General features: G+C 32.0%; 2 protein-coding genes across 3 annotated transcripts; one reads left to right on the forward strand and one right to left on the reverse strand.

Moving 5' to 3' along the window:
* The first annotated feature begins 1,399 nt into the window (after positions 1–1,399).
* On the forward strand, positions 1,400–20,004 carry LOC114873943 (RYamide receptor-like). Of its 2 annotated transcripts, none has more exons than XM_029182754.2 (7): positions 1,400–2,059; positions 8,042–8,451; positions 9,852–10,102; positions 10,379–10,538; positions 18,431–18,499; positions 19,018–19,264; positions 19,558–20,004. In XM_029182754.2, the coding sequence occupies exons 1-7, from the start codon at positions 2,017–2,019 to the stop codon at positions 19,755–19,757; spliced, it is 1,380 nt and encodes a 459-aa protein (XP_029038587.1). In that variant the 5' UTR covers positions 1,400–2,016; the 3' UTR covers positions 19,758–20,004. The 2 variants fall into 2 exon arrangements, with proteins under 2 accessions (XP_029038587.1, XP_029038588.1); XM_029182755.2 differs by lacking the exon at positions 1,400–2,059 and adding an exon at positions 2,944–3,121.
* LOC114873944 (pancreatic triacylglycerol lipase-like) lies at positions 12,216–15,474 on the reverse strand. The gene is made up of 8 exons (XM_029182756.2): positions 15,432–15,474; positions 14,495–14,696; positions 14,199–14,262; positions 13,969–14,108; positions 13,548–13,790; positions 13,113–13,313; positions 12,723–12,882; positions 12,216–12,431 (listed from the first exon to the last, which is right to left on the reverse strand). The coding sequence occupies exons 2-8, from the start codon at positions 14,547–14,549 to the stop codon at positions 12,308–12,310; spliced, it is 987 nt and encodes a 328-aa protein (XP_029038589.2). The 5' UTR covers positions 14,550–14,696; positions 15,432–15,474; the 3' UTR covers positions 12,216–12,307.
* Positions 20,005–20,077: the final 73 nt, after the last annotated feature.

Here is a 20,077-nt window from a genome sequence, read left to right on the forward strand (position 1 = left end):
GCATGCTTCGATGCTGAGAATTTTAAGATGTTCTCTTCCGTCGAATTTAGGAAATCGTGGATAATGTAGAAGGAAGGAGGTGTCGGGAGAACATGAGTCTCGGGTGGATAGAGAACGTGACAGAAATTTATGCGAAAAATCGTTCAATCTTTGAAAGATAAAATGTAAAATACGTGATTTTTATGAGAATAATGCGGAGAATTTTCATATAACAGATCTAGATCCTCCCTGATTTAACCCTTGACCAGCGGAGAATTAAGTATTAAAATTGGGACTCTCTCCATGGTCCGCCATCTGATTGTTAAAATATAATTTAGAATTTAAGATTATTTTCATTCTATTTTTTCCTCATTTTTTGGTATAGAATTTCAACTTCTTGTATCACCAGATTACATGATACCCGATATTTTTTCATTTTCCATTTTATACGAAGTAATTTCATGATCAAATACATTCTAAATCCATCCGGACGTTATATTTCTTATCTATTGCATAAAAAATGCAAAATATCATCTTCCGATAACCGATAACAAAAGCTGATTATTTCCCCGCAAACCGTGAGTTTGTAAATTCACTTCGCCAATTGAGGCTTCGAGGCTTCCTCTTTCGGCCGAACGAAAGGAATTGCATGCAGGAAATGAACAGATCGAACAAATGCATAGTTCACTCTGTGCCCATCTCGTCCATGACCCTGATCCGGTTGACGTTTCCGAAACGAACGTTCCAAAAATAACGAGACGCGTCTTTCATCCTATCTTCGCGAAGACAGATGAGATCAAAGCGATGGCAGTTTCCACTAGGTGTTCCTACTTCCGAAATTCCATTCGGTTCGCGTAACAATGAATTTATGCTAATTAGGAAGTTCAAATCAAAAGGGTGTACTCCTGTGCAGTAGTTTTCGAAGTATTTTTGGTTTGATTTTTCATTTAAATCGTTCACCGATATTCACTAATTGTTAAATAATTAAGAAATATATATTATTTAGATTAGCGATTTTCAATCTTTTCATAAATGTGTAAAAAAATGAATTAACTTCCCTAGGAAAAAATTTTTGGAACTTTGGAGTTTAAAAATTTAAAAATTTTTGAATTTTAGAACTTTCGAGTTTTACAATTTCAGAATTGTAGAATTTTAGTCCTCAAAATTTGACAGTCCTCGAAATTTAAGGGTTCCTTACCTCTTCATCGATTTGCATACACTTGTATTTAATTTACTTTAAAGGAAGGTTTCGATTCGAGTGTTACTGTCCAGTATATTTTCTCTAGTTAAATACGAAGTTATTTCAAGCAAAAATAAATGAAATATAACGTTTGCAATAGGGGTGCGCAGCAAGGGTGCGCGTTTCTGACCCGCTGGTTGTTCCTTCAAGTAAAGTTAGCAGTCTGCCGGTAGCCGCGCTTCGTGAAACTTTATCTCGCGCTACCGTTACAGGTGACAAATTTTTCACGAAAATGTTGTTTACAAGTGAAAGAACTATTATTTTACGTATCTCGTCTAATATAAATTTTTGTAAAATAAAATATTCTGAGCTGCGGGCCTGAAAAAAATTCTCTGAGTCGAGGAAGATCACTATCGATGATCCATGGGAGTTAATTAACTGTTTGATTATATTATGCAATGGATGTTTGATTAGCATGAAATTAACTCCTCTAAGGCGAATCAGTTCTGTATCAATGCTGTTGATCGTTAATTAAATATGTAATGATTATCATGGATAATGAAGAGGGTATTACTGTTAATGTTATCGATCCAAGTGCATCAAGGATGATTCAAAACCCACATATTAATGATACAAATTAATACGCGTTTATTGTGTAACAAATGGTTTTATAATTTTAATATAAAAGAAAAATTAGTGTTTTGAAGTATTTAAAGATTTTTGTTGATAGAAGAAGAGGAAGGATTGAGGTGGAGTGAAAACTGGTGGAAAGTTCTTTGAACGATCTTTGATGTGACAGTGTGAGATTTCAGTCTGAAACAAGAAGCAGCTGTTGAGAAATCGAAAAGAAAAAAAATATGTTAGAAGAGGAGGATCCTACGGGTTCATCGTCACAACAGGGTGAGAAAATTCGCAAACTTTTATACTTCTAGTCAGCTTCTGGCTTAGAAAGTTTTACTCCCTCGTTGAAACTTTAAGCCGCGACAGGTTGCACACCACACATGCACTGGAATAATAAATGGTAAATCTGTTAGATTGATAATTATTTTGTTATTCATTTATTTTCATTTGGATAATAATTTTTAAATTTATTATTTAAAGTTAGGCAAAAGAAACTTTTGTTTAATAATACCTGGAACTTAAATTCCAGGCTCTTTCTTTTAATTAATTAAAAGTTAGTTAGTTTCTTCAAAGATTTTTCAGTAAATTAAATACCATTCTTTTCCTACCCCATCAGTAACTTTATTAATTAAGTTATTCCTCCAATCGTTATTTGAAAAAATGAATGAAGGTACGATAGTATTTTCTTATGATACTTTAGTATTTAGATGATTACATTCTTATTTAAAATAATTAAAATGAATTAATAAATTTGCTAAAAATTTCTTTTTCGAACGGCTTAAACCTTAACCGAAAGTTTGAATATCTTATGCATAAACCATCTGTAAAACTGATATTTTTAGGAGCAGGTAGAAAAACAAATTCTAGCAAAATTTCTTTGAAGTTGATATAAACTGATCATTAAACATTTACTTTTCTATATTAATGCACGAAATACCACCACAAATATAATATAATCAAATAACTAAAAAAAGAAGAAGTAAAAGAATTTCCAAGTGGCATTAATATTATAAAACCTTTTCACATCCGCGTACGAGATATCATGCGACACAATGTTATCCATGCAACAGGATGGACAAGATACCTCGCGTATCTGTCCTTCAATGTCTACAACTGAAAATCGTCGCTTTTCACATTATTTTCGCGAGTACAACGTAGCATTGTGTAACATCATATTTCGTTAAAAGAAAAATGTACATATTTGTGTATTATTATATGTAATAATAAAAGTTTAAATCTCAGTCTGCTTCTAAAATCAATAGATTTGTGATAAATAAAAAATACAATGTAATAAAAATTTCAATAACTTCAGGCAATCTTTTAAAGATAAGTTATTTCAAGGTAATGGAATCGTTTTTGAAATAACAAAAAAGATTATTGCCCTTTAACGATCGTAATGGCGAAACAAGCGTATTGTTACGGGCTTTTTACCGCGAGAAAGTGTAGATTCATCGTTATCATTTATTGACGTGCAGTTATAGAATATTTCGCAAAATCATCGGTTAACGACATCGAAAGCGAGATACAGAGATCTTAGCAAGCGCCTTTCAAATCCTCCTTTTACGAATATCGGGAAACTGTCAAGCGTTCTTCTTGCTCAGTTATTTTTCCCTCCAGGCGAATCGGATGTCCATTCGACGGAAGTTAGTGGCATCTTGAAAGGTGCATATTTAGCAACAGAAAAATAATTGGAAAACTGAAACTACGTATAATACTTAGTTTTATAGTACAACTTACTAGGTATCTAATTTTAACATTTCCAAATTTTAACGAGTTATTAAAACACATTTTGACGTATCATCCTGTAGTGACGTTGGTTACCTTTATTCTTAGAATACTCGTTTACACACGAAGTTCCATAACTTTTTATTACATAACTAACTTGTGTATCATACTTATGTAATAGGAATATTTTTCGCATTGGACCACGTAATTTGAAACAGATGAGCGTAAGTTGATACGAGATTCAATTTTCAAAAAGTTAATGGGTTCCCTCTGATAAACTTGATCCATTGTATTGAGTAATTACAGAAGTTTTGACGTGTCCCCAATAGATGTTATTACTTTTTGTAAGTGGGCCAACATTATTAGAAATAATAGCTGTGGTATTCATTGATGGAACTTGGACCCTCTGGAGTGGACTCGGTTCCTTAGAAATTTTTCAATTTTTAGGATCTGATAGTTTTCAATTTAGAAAATTTGAAATTTGGAAAATCTAGAATTAGAAGAACAAAAATTCATCAAAATGAAATAAGAATTCAATTAAACGAAGTCCAAGGTTTATTCAATATCTTTCGACATAATCTTTCCTTTTCAATGCAAAATTTTTAGACCCTCGAAAATCCTAAAAATGCTTCAGAGAAATTATTTTATCAGTTAGTTTCCGTATAACTCGTTACGATTCTTTGAATTTCCAGATCGAATTCGTATCGTTTTCCGTTCATTGGAAATTTAACTTTGAAGTCTACTGGACGTAAATTCACTGAAATAGAATAGCCACGGTATTGTTATCACCTACCCTTTACCCAGAAATTGATTCCATGAAGAAGTATTACTTTTTTCCAAAATTCCCTGAATTTAAGATAATCTTATACTCTTATTACTTTTGTTTAATTTACTGTTTGCACGTGGTATGATAAATTTGCAAGGAGGAAACCAATTAACTAAGGATAAAAGCGAGTTAATCCGGTAAACAGAAATGGTATCCAAAAATCGCATAAATTTCGCGATGCTTTCACGAAGAAGTAATTTTCTTGGGTAAATGCAGTTCCGTGTTGAAATAATTTTTAGGTAAGTGTCGTGTTCGCAGCTGTAAATGACACTCTATCCCGTAGCTCTAAGCCTGGAGTAAAGTGAAATTGTGCGCTCATGTTTCCCATACTTGTTCAACCAAGACAATTTTACCCTCATTTCATCTACGACCCCTCGTTTTGCCAACTTGCGCATTTAATACGATAACATTGTCAATCTATGAGAACAATAAATGAATTTCGGTGATCTCTGTGCCTTTACTTAAGCGCAAACCAGCAATGGTTCTATAAACATTTAGTAATCATAATCATTCAATTTAGAATATATGTAAATTTAATATTTAATTTCTTCTTATTTTCTAAACTGATCCTAAAAATCATTTCTTCTCTCCTCTTACAAATCTCTTTTTTTCTATTTAAAGGCCCTTGCAATTTTTTCCACAATATTTATTCATATAGAATAAAAGAACTACGCAAAATTTTTGATAAGACGTAGAATCAATAAACTGTCAAAATATTGAATAAAGTTGAAACACTGAACCCATTCATTGCAATAACGTGTTGTTATACACGATCCTATTTTTTTGGCGAATTGAACGAGGATATCAGAACCACCCTATTCGCTAGATTTAGCCCTAGGTGGTTTCATTCCGGTTTAGACATTGAAAGGAGTCACAAAGGGTCATAATTTCTGATAGAAAGTAGCCCATGTTTTAAAAGGCAGAGTTCGAAGGGTGCTCACAGAGATGAAAGGTTGGAATAACTACAGTTTCCTATGAAAAGAAAACCTACTTCGAAAAAGATACGCGTGATAATAATAACATAACACAGAAAATATTATCTTATCTGATATAGAATCACTAACTTGGAACAAATGTTACACGGAAGTTTTTAAGCTTTTCCCCTCTATCTATACAGAGTTTTCCCCTATGTTAAGGGACCTTAATAAATACTATGGTCCATAGCAGCCAAAACGTTAAAAATAAGAAACTATTTATCTGTAATTGAATCTCCACCGTTAAAATGGTGATTTTTTGTTATAACATAATTTCCATTTCTTTTGAAAAACATAAGCTATAAAGAATGTTCATTTGATAGATGGCCAGGGTTTCGTACGTTGGTCGCGATAAGCTGGTTTGCCAATGGTTTTGCTGTTGTTACTTGTCTACACACTTTGGAGACACAGATTTTCCGAGGTTAAATTGCGCCAAGAATAATTCTACTGTCTTAGCAGCATTAGCAAATATCGATCGTACCCTCGTCTGTAATTTAGTGGCACGCGATATCTCGAGTGTTATGGTTACGCGTTAATGTCCGTCACGTTGCCGAGGTTTACGCAGTGGATACACGGATAATCTACTGTGTAAAATTTGCAAACTGTCGGTAACACTCGCGAAATCGATCAGAAACTCGCTTCGCATTAGAACGAAGTTAATTAATTTTATGGGGGAACAAAAGCAGCGAAAGATACGCGCGTCTTTCGATCAAATGTCACGGAAGATACTTTGGGTTCCATTCTGGTTCCAGGGTTGATTAAACAAAAATAAAAAGAGATTTTTATTTCCCACACAAAATGTTTAAAAGTTGCTACGAAGTTATGAAATTCACTATACAAAGAGAAATTATTTAGCAATGTAAACAGGGGTCGTTTGGTGCATTTCAAAAAAATAGTGCACCTATCCCCTATGAGTGTGACACGCAAAGATATTTTCAAACTACGTGCTGCACTTTGTAGAGACGTTGTAGTTTGAAAAGACAAAGGGACAATTTCTCCCATCCGGGCTTCTTTAACTATGCAGGCCCTGTCGGGTTTCTTTTTATTTTTTTATCTACTCGCCTCTATTGACATGCTGCGAAACGGAGAAAAAAAATATTCGAATTTCAAGGTGGCAAAGTAAAAACGTCGGTTGAAAGCGGATAGAATTGAAACAATGTTCATACACGTGTTAATTTTCACGTTTTTCCATTTCAGCAACCTGATGCAATTCTATTGTTTGCTGCGATCGACGGTCGAGCATTTTGTATTAGGAATATTAATGAGTCATTCATATAGAAATTTTCAGAAGGTTTTAAGCTTCAAATTGACGTGCCATAAGTGCCATTTTGAAATACTTTTATGTCACGAATTCATGTCAGACTTTTCACGTTTCCAAATTTACCATTTCCTGAACCAGTTCCCGAAATCCTGTAAATTTTCGGTTTAACACGGACGATAAAGTTATATTTTGTGGCGATTTTGAAAATCTAAGGCACGAGAGAGACGCGACAATGAGTCCAACGAGATGTAAATTCATTTAATAGTCTAATACGACCGCTGTAAATATCTCTTTTCCGACACCGATAAATGGCACGCGAACTAGTTACGAATGGAAATCAAATTTATCTTCAAAGTTTAAACGGGTTTAATTCGTGCGCGTTAAATCACTTTAAGCAACAATTTCCGAATTTAACGCGACGGAAATCGATATTGGGGATGAAAAAAGAAAAGCGTGGGTATTATGTAGGGAAAATTAATCCTCGAACAAACGGCCGTCAAACATCGACCATCAGCAACAATCTAAATATTTGTTAGCTAACTTTTGTATACGTCAATCAAACGTATGTCCCTTTTATATTGCAACAATCAGCGCGCGAATGTGTACGTAATTTTAAATTGAAAAGAAATTGGGAAAATAAATAAATAAAAATTGGAAACTGAATTAGCACTCTAAAAATGTTTTTTTGTATCGATAAAAATCAGCTACATTTTGATAGCAGCACTGTAATTTAAAATAAAAACTCTGCAGTTCTGTCTTATTTTGGAAACAACGCAACAGTTTCACAAAAGGAATTTAATTTACGGAAACTGAATCCTCGTGCAATTCGCAGGTGGAAATTGAAAAAAGTTTCTTGATATTGTGGCGTTAAAGTTTCTAAAGATGTTGCATATTCGTAATCGGCAACTCGGGAGTTAAATTAGTTGAAAACGCGGTTAAACTCCGTCGGTGTTGGCGGCATATGCTGAAATTGTAATCCTAATCCTTTGGCAAGTACATTTGAATTTATAGTATCTATGTCGGTCATTAATAAATCCCCCTGCGACGGAGATTAATGAAGTTTCGATGAAGAGCTTGATACTTGCCAATAATTGAACAATTAAAATAACGGACTAGGCAGCCACAAAATCAACGCTTTCGATAGAAATGAAAAACATATCATATAGTAAGACAATTATAAAATGACAGATGCGTAATGTGTTTCGTTCAGGAGATACAAAAATAATGTTGAAAATCGTAATTAACTTTAGCTGCAATTGCCTCTTTCGGAAAGCAAATTTGTTCAATTTCATGGATGAATAAACATTCATGCAGAGCTGGGATTACTAGCGAAAAGCTTCTAATGAGTTAACGTCTCAATTTCAAACACCATTGTGTACACCAACCTGTCCATGTTAACTTGTATATGATTTCCCAACAGGTTCTTTCGATACCATTTAATTTTCCCTAATAACATTTTTTTCTTCTGCTTTCAGATCAGAATATTCTACACACGCGTGTTGCCATGAAGAACTATCAAGGAAATTATACGTTGATGAACCTGCAGGACATGGAATCATTGAACATCACGAATCTATTGGACGTGATTGGTTGCGATCCTTTCGTGGGCACATACAGAATCTTCTCGACTGATTGGTTCAAAGGGATCATTTATTTCTTCTACAGTACTGTTTTCGTGGTCGCGTTAACCGGAAACGGTCTAGTTTGCTACGTTGTGCACAGCAGCCCTCGGATGAAAACTGTAACAAACTTCTTCATCGTGAACCTTGCCTTTGGGGACATCCTCATGGCTCTGTTCTGCATACCACCCAGCTTCATCAGTATTTTCATACTACAGTATTGGCCGTTTGGAGAAGAACTTTGTCCCACTGTGAATTATTTGCAGGTACGTTTAATGAATTCATACGTAAAATAATTTCAAGGAAAATGGATCAAGTTTTTAATTCTGCTGCGGACTTTGAACACAAATTTTATATATTGAATATTAAAAGTTTATTTTCTGGATTCATTGTAATAGCATGTTGGTTTCTAGTCAGAGAAATGTCTAATTAGCAAAATTAATATTAAAATTACTACCTAATAGTAAAAATTTAATTAGTAAAATTCCTAATTAGAAGAATTACTAATTATTAATATCTGATAGATTAGTGCAATTTCTAATCGGTACTACCTAATAAATTATTAAAAGTATGTTATTAAAAATTTAATAATTTAATAAAAATGTAAATTCTGCATCATATTCCAAGCAACTCGTTTGAAATGAAAAAACACAAAAGTAGAAAAACCATGTTCAACCAGTTGCATTGAAATTTGGACAGTGCACATGGGATCAAAGCGTATTAAAGCGAAACTTTTTGAAAGTTCGTATCATCTGTTTCTGATAAAACAACCGATTTAATACATTCGGAAGCCGCGTACAACGATACAATTAATTGGAAGATACATGCAACTGATCAGTTTGGAACGGCTTGTTGAAACGATGCATTTCGATTCCACGTTTCATTTCGAATTCAGTTTAGGTACATACTGAATCCCATCGTTGCTGTTCCAAATTCCACTCGCTTCTGGGCATTATCCACCAGTTTACCAGTGAATTCGTATAACCCTGTTTCCATAACATCAGCTGAAATTTCCTTGAAATATAAATTCTTCTCCAACAGCTTGTCAGTCACATCCTCCAGCTTAATTAAGAATGTCAACCGTGTAATATTACTTAATTCTGACTTAATTCTACTTACCAAGGGCGGACTGGTAAGGATTCGAGGCCTAATTAATTAAAATTAGTAAAATATACTAATTAAATTTACGCAATTCTTATTCTGATTAGTTTGTATTCTACAAAAAGGCCCTTCGTGTCACTAACTCCCCGGAATAAATTTAAGTCTCAGTCCGCCCCTATTATTTATCCATAATTTTATGTAATAAAAATATTTTATATTTAATTGCATTATGGAAATGTCTTCTCGCTTTAATACCTTGTTAAAGACAATGTATACACACTCTAATAGCCTTTCAATCATGAAATTGATTATTAAATCCGGGAACCAGCTCCGAGTACCTTTAATTGATATGTAAAGTCAATATACGTAGTGAGTGAAACATTGGTGATTCGCAATAAATATTCATGAAAATTGATTGACATTTATACAGTTAACTGTTATTTATTTTAAATATTTAAATAAACCTGCAAATATTTGTATGTACATTCACCCTACCAAAACTAGATTGTGGATGAAAAATTACACGTATGTAGGGTGTTCAATGTATCTAACACTTCTTTTTCAGGCAGTCTCTGTTTTAGTGAGTGCATATACTCTGGTCGCAATCAGCATAGATCGTTACATAGCTATCATGTGGCCCTTGAGGCCAAGGCTGAGCAAACGACAGGCTCAGCTCTTGATTCTTGGAGTTTGGATTCTTGCTATGGTGATATCATTTCCGATTGCTGTGGTTTCAAAGCTCTCCCAACCTTCGTTACGGTATGAAAGGTGTAATCAGTACGTCTGCCTGGAAGTGTGGCCATCGATGGAAAACAGGTAAATTATTAATTAATATTCAAAAAATTAAAATTTTCTATAGAAAAATTAGATACCCAATTCTAATATACTCAATTGCTAAAAAAAATCCTAGGGCAAGGGATTAAATAGTTAGTCTTGTTTGATGGTAGTTTATCATGAAATTTATACCTGAAGGGTTATTATAGTTTAGAGTCCAGAGTCTAAACTCTAGAGCTTAGGGAATCAAGTTGTATGGAAGGACGATTACTCCATACAACATTGTAAGTCATTTGGCCATGTGCTTCTATGTTACAGATATTATTACTCTATCGCGTTATTAGTTCTCCAGTACGTGATACCAATAATGGTTCTAGTGTTCACATATACCAGTATCGCTGTTATGGTATGGGGCAAAAGACCGCCCGGGGAAGCTGAAAATGTCAGAGATCAGAGAATGGCTCGATCAAAGAGAAAGGTGAGTTATACATCATATGGTGAAGTTTGCAAAATTGCATAATGAGGCATATTTTCATATCTTGTAATATAACTATAACCAAACCTTTTTGATAGCATTTTTTAAATGAAAGAATGCATGGGTTTCCATTTTCAAAATTTTAAATAGAAGATTCAATTTATTTTAATGAAAGAAATATGTCATTTTCAAATCGTACATCGTCTTAGGAAAATAGAAAGTAATGTAGAGACACAGCAGCAAAATTTATTTCTTCGGACTTCTTTATGGCTTATTTTAGTCCACCAGATGTTCTTGCTGAATTCTGGAAGCATGATAACAGTTTTCATTATAAACAGAGGTAAAAAATTCGCTAAGAGTACCAATTACTCAAGTCTGTATATGTATAAAAGTTTTTTACATAATTCATAACGAAGGTAAAAAATGTGTATATTTATCTTCATGTCGTCTCACTGCAGTGTTTTAGACCTTTAAATCGTAAAGAGAAAAAGTAGATGAAAAATAGCAGGATAGAATGTTAACTCTTTCGCTATGAACGACAATTATTGCAATGCTTGCCTGTAGGGGAAATAACAAAGGGTTAATAACATTTGAGGAATTCACCCAGAAATGAATAATTGTGCCAATAATAATATCAGGATAAATTTATCATAAAAGTGGCTAAAGTAGAAGAATTTTCCTCTATTTGTACGGTATTGCTAACTCGGCTGCGTGAGAAACGGTAGAAAAACCATCCATAAAAGAAACATTATGTAATCTGATTAAATCAGAAGCGAGTGCAGAGAAAAGTTGCACTTAAGTCAAACGCATACATATAACAAGAAAGCGATGATAAAGTGGTACTTTGTGAAATTGACCCAGAAGATACAACGTCTGCAGCAAATCTTGTTTTTATTCGACGCTTCTTTCCATTGAAAAGAAACGTATCCTCGGTTATGATCTTTAGAAGCTACTTGATGCTAGCATACTTCATATTTCTTTTCCTCTTTACTCTCTGTAATAATTTAAAAATTTCCTAAATCTAAATATTAAATATAAATTAATTAACGGCATTGAGGATCTAAAATTGTAAAATCTTGGCACTGGAACATTTTTACTGGTAACTGATTTCACGTTGTATAATTCTCAATATATATGGTGACTACATAGATCTAGGATACATTGCAACGAGGAGCAATGAATATCGGGCAAATAAGAGAAAGAAGAAAGCACGTTCAATCGACTTTATCCAGTAATACAGTACCCCATCCCATTTCCTTGCCGAGATAAATGACTGAATGTGCTCGTAATACAACCAAGGGATATCCCACGCCGTTTCATTTGGCAATTTGGGGAACAGTTACCGGGAAATATTTGCAGGAAGTAAAATTTTAGCGACCACCATGGTCACTCGTAACAAGGATTAGAAATTATATAACATACTTATAAAGGAAGAAATGAAGAAAGAAAGCTATTTATCGAAAAAACTTTATGAGTCCATGAATTATTTGAGACAGGGATAAATATTGCGAATAATGGGTTATGGGATATAGTTATAGGAAAAAAATGACCAATATGTAGGTGATATATGAGAGCAGTTAAACATCAATAGTATTCTTCCACCCTTGTTCATTAAATGAGAAAGAAGCATTGCTTGTTGGACGTTATAATACATGATATAATCACATACAATTCTTTGGATAATTTCTCAAACAAATCTATTTTATAATCATTTTCACGTTACATTTGCTTCAAAATCTAATTTATTTAAAATTAGGAAGATATATGTATTATTATAGAAGTGAGTTAATCAAATTTGAAATCGAATATTTCGTTGTTGTGCTGTTGCCTATTGCGCCGTCGATCCCTAGACCATAAGGCTCTGTTGAATTTGTTATAAGGTAGAACTTCCCATTACTAAAAATATAAAATAATCATTTATTAATTTATACTGAAAGAGGCAATATTGGTATTATCCCCTTTTAAATTGAAAATATACAAAGAAGAAATGGACAAAAGCACTTTAACAATTCATTTAATTTAAAATGAGTATGAAATGAAATATTGTAAATTAATTATTAATAAGAAATCTTTTGATCTTTCCTTCAAGTTGAAGAATGAATTATTTTACTTTCTTCATTACTTATTGCCCAGCTGTTACCATACTTTTGTCTCATACTCGTAAATTGAAAAATAAATTATACTAACGCTGAAGTTGGAGTGTCATAGCCCATAATAACTTTTTCATTTGAATTGCATTGTGCAGTAGCGAATTTCAAAATGTTCGAACACTTCTCAGCCACAAAGGCATGTCTGTTTTTCATTGATTCTACGTAGTACAGATACGATCTGTGATGGCTACATAACTCTGTAATCAATAATAATGAAATTTTAGTAAATAATGAATTTTAGTAATAATAATGAAAATTAGTAGAAAGAAGAAAAAGATACAAGATTATTGATTACAATAACAATAATTGCAAATTTCTTTAAAAAATTATTGAACAGAAAATGTCAGGGATGAATGCAGGGAAGCAAATGGTGCAAAAAAAAAGAAAAGGAATTTAAATTGTTTGAAAATAAGTAAATAATTCAAACCATCTTGGCCCTTTAACAATCCCGATACTGTACATCCCGGCTGTGGTCTACTACCACGATTAGGGAAGAAGTCTACAGTACCAGTTGCTAAAGCTAAACCGAAGAAACCAGCATCTGTATGTATGATATCAACAAAGTCAGCATCAGAAGCACTTAAATGTGGATTGATTGCGTAGTACAAGGGGCCAGCAGGATCTAAACCTGTAAAATTATTCAATTAATATGTAGGATGTTCGGTGACGGATGGGTGTCCTATAAGGGGGTGGTAGCTGGGGTGATTTAGAATAACTTTCTCCTTTATTTAAATAATAATTAGCCAAATTTTTAATACAATTCTCTTTTCAAAACTAATTCCTAAAGACATAATTTGATGTCACATTAGTACCCCAAAATACCAAACATTTGTTACTAAAATTCAAAGATTTATAAAATTACCTGTTATTCTGGGAAGACTTGCAATTACATTGCGACCAATATATCCAGCAAGTTGAGCGCCCAATGAGTGTCCAATAATATGTATCTTTTTGCGATCCACACCAGCTTCTACTATTTGATCTATAACTTTAGCTACTACCTTACCAAGAGCTGCAATTTTTGCTACGGAGAACGGGTAAGGTAATCCGGCAATTTTCCTGTAGTCTAATGCCAGTGTGTTCACATTTGTGTAATTTAAAAGACCTGCAAAAATTTGATTAATGAAATTAAAAAAAGAACATTGGTGTTCTCGATAAATTGAAAAGTGGAATTAATTCTTCTTTGAACGGGAGATAAATTTAAAATTAAATTGTATGCCATTCAAGGGTTGAAGTAATTCAGAATAAAATAATAATTTCTCTGAATTTAATTAAGAACTTACCATCTACTACAGACAGTGTACTGTATCCATCAACATTTTCAGAATGACCATGTATGTAGCATGTTACCGGTTCACTTTCATTAAATAAAGGTACCAAATCAACTGTTTCGTTTAAGTTTACATCCTTATATGTGCCATTTCTGGAAACGGAAAATTTGTAATTACAAATATCATTAAGTTATTGATTCTCTAATAATTATTTTACTAATTACATGCAAAAAATTAATTACCTTATATAGAAACGTACGAAAACGCTGTTCAAATAATCTGTTTCATTATCTGCGGCATCTGCAACTAATGGTAAAAACAAATTAATAATCGTCATCATAAAAAGTAAATTTTGAAATAAATTTTGAATAAAGAAGATCTTTGCGTTTCTTTTTAAATAAAATGATTTCTTTATTTTTTATTACTTCAATACTTTTTATCCAACAAAATAACATTTACTTGAAATGCTGTTTATTTTTTGTCTTATTTTGCATAGTTAAGATTGTGTGACGGAAAGAATAATTACCTGGTAACTTACCTGTTAATAAACAAGTTGCTAATAGCAGGAAAATGAAGGAACAATAGTTGGCCATGTTTATGGTAGAATTGGGTCTTCAAAATACTGCGTTGGAGTTACTCTGCTGACACTTTTATAGAACAACTTGATAATTTATGCAAACTATTATTCGTGAACTTTTACCCTATCGGTTGTAAATTACTACTTCCACGTTTGTAGGTATCTAAATTGTAACCAAATATTATGTACTGAGTTATCATAACGTAGAAAGCCTATTATTAAGTCAAAACAATATAGTAATTAACAGTATCTACTCTTATTTATTCGTTATATCTTCATATTTCTCTGACTTATATAAAACAACTGAACATAACAAATACTTGTCAATTTGAAGTACCCAAAATTTAAATTTGACATGTTGACTGTCAGGTAATATTAATTATCAAAAATAATAGTTAAATTTTTAATAATAATATTATTTTATATTATTGCATTCTATTATTTAATATCAATTTTAATATTAATATTATTATTAAACCATATAAAAAATATATTATATAACAAAGTTATAAAGTTTGTTAGAAAGGAAAAATATTTTGCTTGCTTTATTTACAGTATACATATGTTCAAAATTAACAGTTGTAGCTTTTTAAAAGCTATTACATTGTTCCATTGTAAAAAGAACTATTTCGTTTGATACATTTGTATATTCACTATTAATAGCCTATTAATTCAAGAGCAAATGACTCATCGTAATCGTCTCTATCTTTAGCTTTAAATATACATATAATAGAAAACTGTGTTTTACTATTTTAAGTAGCAATTTTGAACATATGTTAACGAACAGAAAACTTCATTTTTGTTGTAACTGTATAATAGTAGTTATAATTTGTTTGAATTACTATGTTCAAATCAGTATAAAAATTAATTAAACAATTTTTATACAATTTTTTTTTACCAATAGCGATGCTACCTTAGCGTCCAAATACGTGGCACACGTAAAACTGCAGCAAACTGACGACCCGGAATAAATAAGAAGGAGATGTTATCTCTGTTAATAAGCATAAGCAATTAAGTTAAAATGAATGTGTTGTATTTGCTCCGTATCATTGATTATTAGTGTGATTCAGTTTGCGTATTCATAATAACAATAACAAATGCAGTATACCTGCAAAATATCAAATATCACCTGAAAATATTACAGCTAATCGAAGGCGACTGCGATGGATATCGGTATTCCATTAATCTTATGTCAATTCTTATAACCATTTCGTCAATTTATGTTCAATGAAAATTTATAAAAAGGAATCTCGCTAATAAACGCTGTGCGTGTTTTCGTGATATAAGCAAGACAATATATCAATTAAAATTATCGCCTGTCCGATGGAACGATTTCTCTCAGTTCTTGTTGAAAGGGTGGCCTATAATTCCTTTCAGGACACGTACACGTAAATTTTCCAATATCTTTACTCAACAAATTTCTTCACCCTATCTCAGATTATATTCCAGATATTATAGAACACGCCCAAAGCTATTCGAATTTCGTTGCTTTGCAACTTTCCAAGTTTCTGAAGAGGTGTTCATTTCGTCAATATTTTACGTCCACGTATATGTACGTCGTTAAAAATTAAGAATTGATAACAGAAATATAGACTTGAATATTAGATTATTAATTACAATTTAATTCTGTGCCTTTTCTTTTTTTTCAAATTTAAAAGCCACGATAACTCCAATTACTTAATTTAATTAGTTCAATCTTATCTGAGGTCATTAAATTTCCATCAACTTTGTTCATTCTATTTTTTCTTGTTATCAGCTCATTATTCAATATAAATAAATGGAGGATGGATTAAAGCACATTTTATACAACACTTTGTTTTCCCATCGATTAAACGGGAAATGGAATCAAATTTTTCTAAGTTTACGAGGAAATCGAACGATCGGATGGACATGGAACTTATGACATGGAGTACCATAAAAAAGACATGCAGCATAAAACACCATTGTAACGTATAAAATTTTTTAATATGCCACCGTGTATCGGAGGTAGGATGATAAACAACTGAAAGGTTTTAAGATAAAGTTTTCAACGAGGTCGTAAAACTGTCGTAAAAGAAAATTCTGGTTAACATACGATTACAGATCACCTTTTTGAGCTATCTACAAGGTAGTTTGCCAGAAAGAGATACATGTTTATCATACTTTTCCGCATTATACTGCTAATGCATAGCTTTTCTTAATAATATTTCTTTTATTTTCTATCATTTTAAAGATGTAACTTAGCCCAATTTTATGGGGCACCCTGTATAACATCCCTTTGTTAAGGAACTACATATGTCTGGAAATCGATATTCACCTATGACAGCAACGATATCTACAAATATGGAAACTAGAATATATAAAAGGAACTAAGGGAGAAGCATGTAGTGTTGATATTGCATCGAAAGAAAACTTCATACATTGATTGTACCTTTAGTATGATATATTAAAGTTTTTTAATATAGCAGCAATAAAAGGTAGTATAGAATAAAAAAAAAAAGAGAGAAGAGGAATAAATGAATACATCATCAAAGAAGATATTGCAATTCAAATGAAATAAAAAGTAGATGATGCTTAAGTATCAATACTGAATTGATCAGTTTTCAAAGTCATTTTCACGGCAATTAACTTAATAACGCTACCACCTATTAAGTTAACGTTTCGAATGATCTGAATGAGTCGAGCAATTAGAATTCTCTTAACGTTTCCCATGGATCGGTTCGGTAAATGATTATTAAATGATTGAAAAACGATATGTCATAACATCATCTTTATCCTTGATACTCGAATGGTTCAAGGTACATAATCATTGCGAAGAATAGTTCATTAATTGCTTTAAATTCTCATAATTAATATTTTCTTTGAAAATAATGTGAAGTACAAGACGAATCTTTTAATAAAAGAATTTTATATAGGTATTTAAGAAACGGGGATAATTTGGAATTTATGAAATGAGAATGAAGGAGGGTCTGAAATTAAATTTAATTTATTTCTCTCTCAGTGACCCGATGTCTAAGGGGTTAAAAAATGACCTTCTCATAAGAATCGATTATTTCTTTTATGATTAAGAGCAGTTCTAAAATTTGTATTTATAACCGTGATGAGAAGTGACATTAGAGCCATGAAATTTATTACAGTTGATTTTTACAGAATGGATTGCATTAGCGGGAACGTTTGTATCTATCAAAATTAATCCTTAGACAACGAGAAAGAGTGGATATAAGAAGTCAAGACAATATGAACTCGGTAAATTGGACCAGAGAAAAACGAAATACTTCTTGAGTTAAAATTTAGCTATTATGTTTTGACAATTAAAGCTTTGAAGTATTAAAGATGGAATAAAATGTAACAATTAAGAAATTAAGAAAGAGAACGATTTTATTTGTTTCTGGCCTCCAAAATAATTAAGTCCATTTACAAACACGACTATATTAAACCTTAATATGTAGTTATAAATTTTCTCGTGGGAACGATGTTGTTATCCACAATAATGTAGGATACATATAGTGAAATAAGCTCGTAGCAACCAGACCGCAAAATATTAACCATAATAACCTACATATGAGTTTTCCCTTATAAAAAAAAAAGGAAATATAGAATTGCCATTTTAACTTACGTGCTGGCCGTATTTCGGTCAGTTGCACGTTTCACTCGTATTTTTTTTCAGCCTCATATTTTCAGTGGCTATTACGTAGACAAGAAATATGATCATGAAAATACTAAGATAAAAATTGGAAAATTAATTGGAAATTATACTACGATGATATTATTCTGAAATTTAATTTTTATGTAAAATAAAGTTATCATAAGCGATACTTAAATAGACATCTTGATTTTAATTATCACTGAAACCAATGAACGTATAATTAATTATAGATCAAGTTTCATTCTAACCTGTTGATATTTTGTTTGTTTCAGATGGTGAAGATGATGGTGACTGTCGTGATAGTATTTACTATCTGTTGGCTCCCATTCAACATATTGATGGTAAGTGGCCCATTTCGTAAAATAAATATTTCAATTTGTATTCTTGAAATAGATGACAATTCAATGAATTGGATCTAATTTACCAATTAGGAAAACCAATTTTACAATAATTCTCGTCATCAAAATTTCTACTCCTTCTATTACCAGTCGTGTCATTTTCTTATCCTAAATTCCCTATTTATCTTTAATTTTGTACTATTTATGAAGAGGACGATGAGAACAACAGTAAATAGTAGGTGAAAGAGAAAATTACGCGTTGATGTCTTTGAAGGAGAAACGACACCCTCAAATTTTCTATAATGCTGTTAAGAACAAGGATGAAATTGTATCTAACTAAAGTTCTACTTAAAAATTCAGTAGCAAAAGTAATTAGAAATTTTCAACAAATCTTTCATTAACTACTCATTCCATTCATTAATTCGCTGATTCAATATTTATAATATTCAAATGTTTGCTTCTTTTATTTTTATTTGAAAAATCATGTTAATTCATCAGAATTCAATCGTCTTTACTTTCAGTTAATAATGGATAACAATGAAGCCCTAAACAATTGGGCTGGACTTCCTCTGGTATGGATGGCCCTTCATTGGTTGGCGATGTCACACTCCTGTTACAATCCAGTAATTTATTGCTGGATGAACGCCAGGTTTCGTAGTGGCTTTATAATTGCGATCGGTCGTTTACCTGGAGCTCATCGGATTTTTCGTACAAATAGACAATATAATAACAATTACAATGCTAGTACAATTGGTGTTCCCCTAACAGGTACATATGTATATAAAACATATAGCACTATATCAACCCTTTCAAAATTTATTAATAACATAAATTACGTTAGGATTGGATTTTTCTTTTATATACCCCATTGATTTATATACTTGGTTCAAAAATTAAAATTTATTCTAAATAAAATTAAATAACATTTAATCATAAGGGAAAAGGGTAATGTTAATCAAAGAAAATGCAATGGTATTAAATTTCTTATTAATGATTTTTATTTTCTATAGATACAAAAGGTAAGTTGTCGTTTTAAGGAGTTATTATTAATCATATTTCAGGTCTGGATGGTTCGGGTCATTCTGTTCTCCGTCGTATGAATACATGCACGACCTATATCAGCGTTCGTCGTAAAACAAACGGAAGCCATACTGCACCAGCAAGAAGTGCCAGTTTCCGGAATGATTCCTTCCGACCGTGCACTCAACCATTGCAACGACAGTTTACTTGTCTCGAGTCCCATTCAGAAGAGCAACTCTGAAGGACCTTTGAAATTACAATGAATATGATTACGCGTCGAATAAGTGTAATTAATTTAAAAAAAAAAGGTAATGTGTAAAGTGGAAGAATATGTGAGAATTGGGTATATGGGAACTTATAACAATTTATAATTAAAAATACAACGATTTCATTCATGAAAGCTTTTGAAAATTAAAGGACTAAGCTTCCATTTGAGAAATAAATGTGATTTTATCATTTTTGTATTTATTGGCTTCTGAATGATGGAACGAAATATTGTTTAATAAATATGAATATATTTATTTATTAAATAATGATTGTTCCCAAAATGTAAAAAGAATT

Source organism: Osmia bicornis, chromosome 11 (genome assembly GCF_907164935.1).
Source record: "Osmia bicornis bicornis chromosome 11, iOsmBic2.1, whole genome shotgun sequence".
NCBI classification, from domain to species: Eukaryota; Metazoa; Arthropoda; class Insecta; order Hymenoptera; family Megachilidae; genus Osmia; species Osmia bicornis.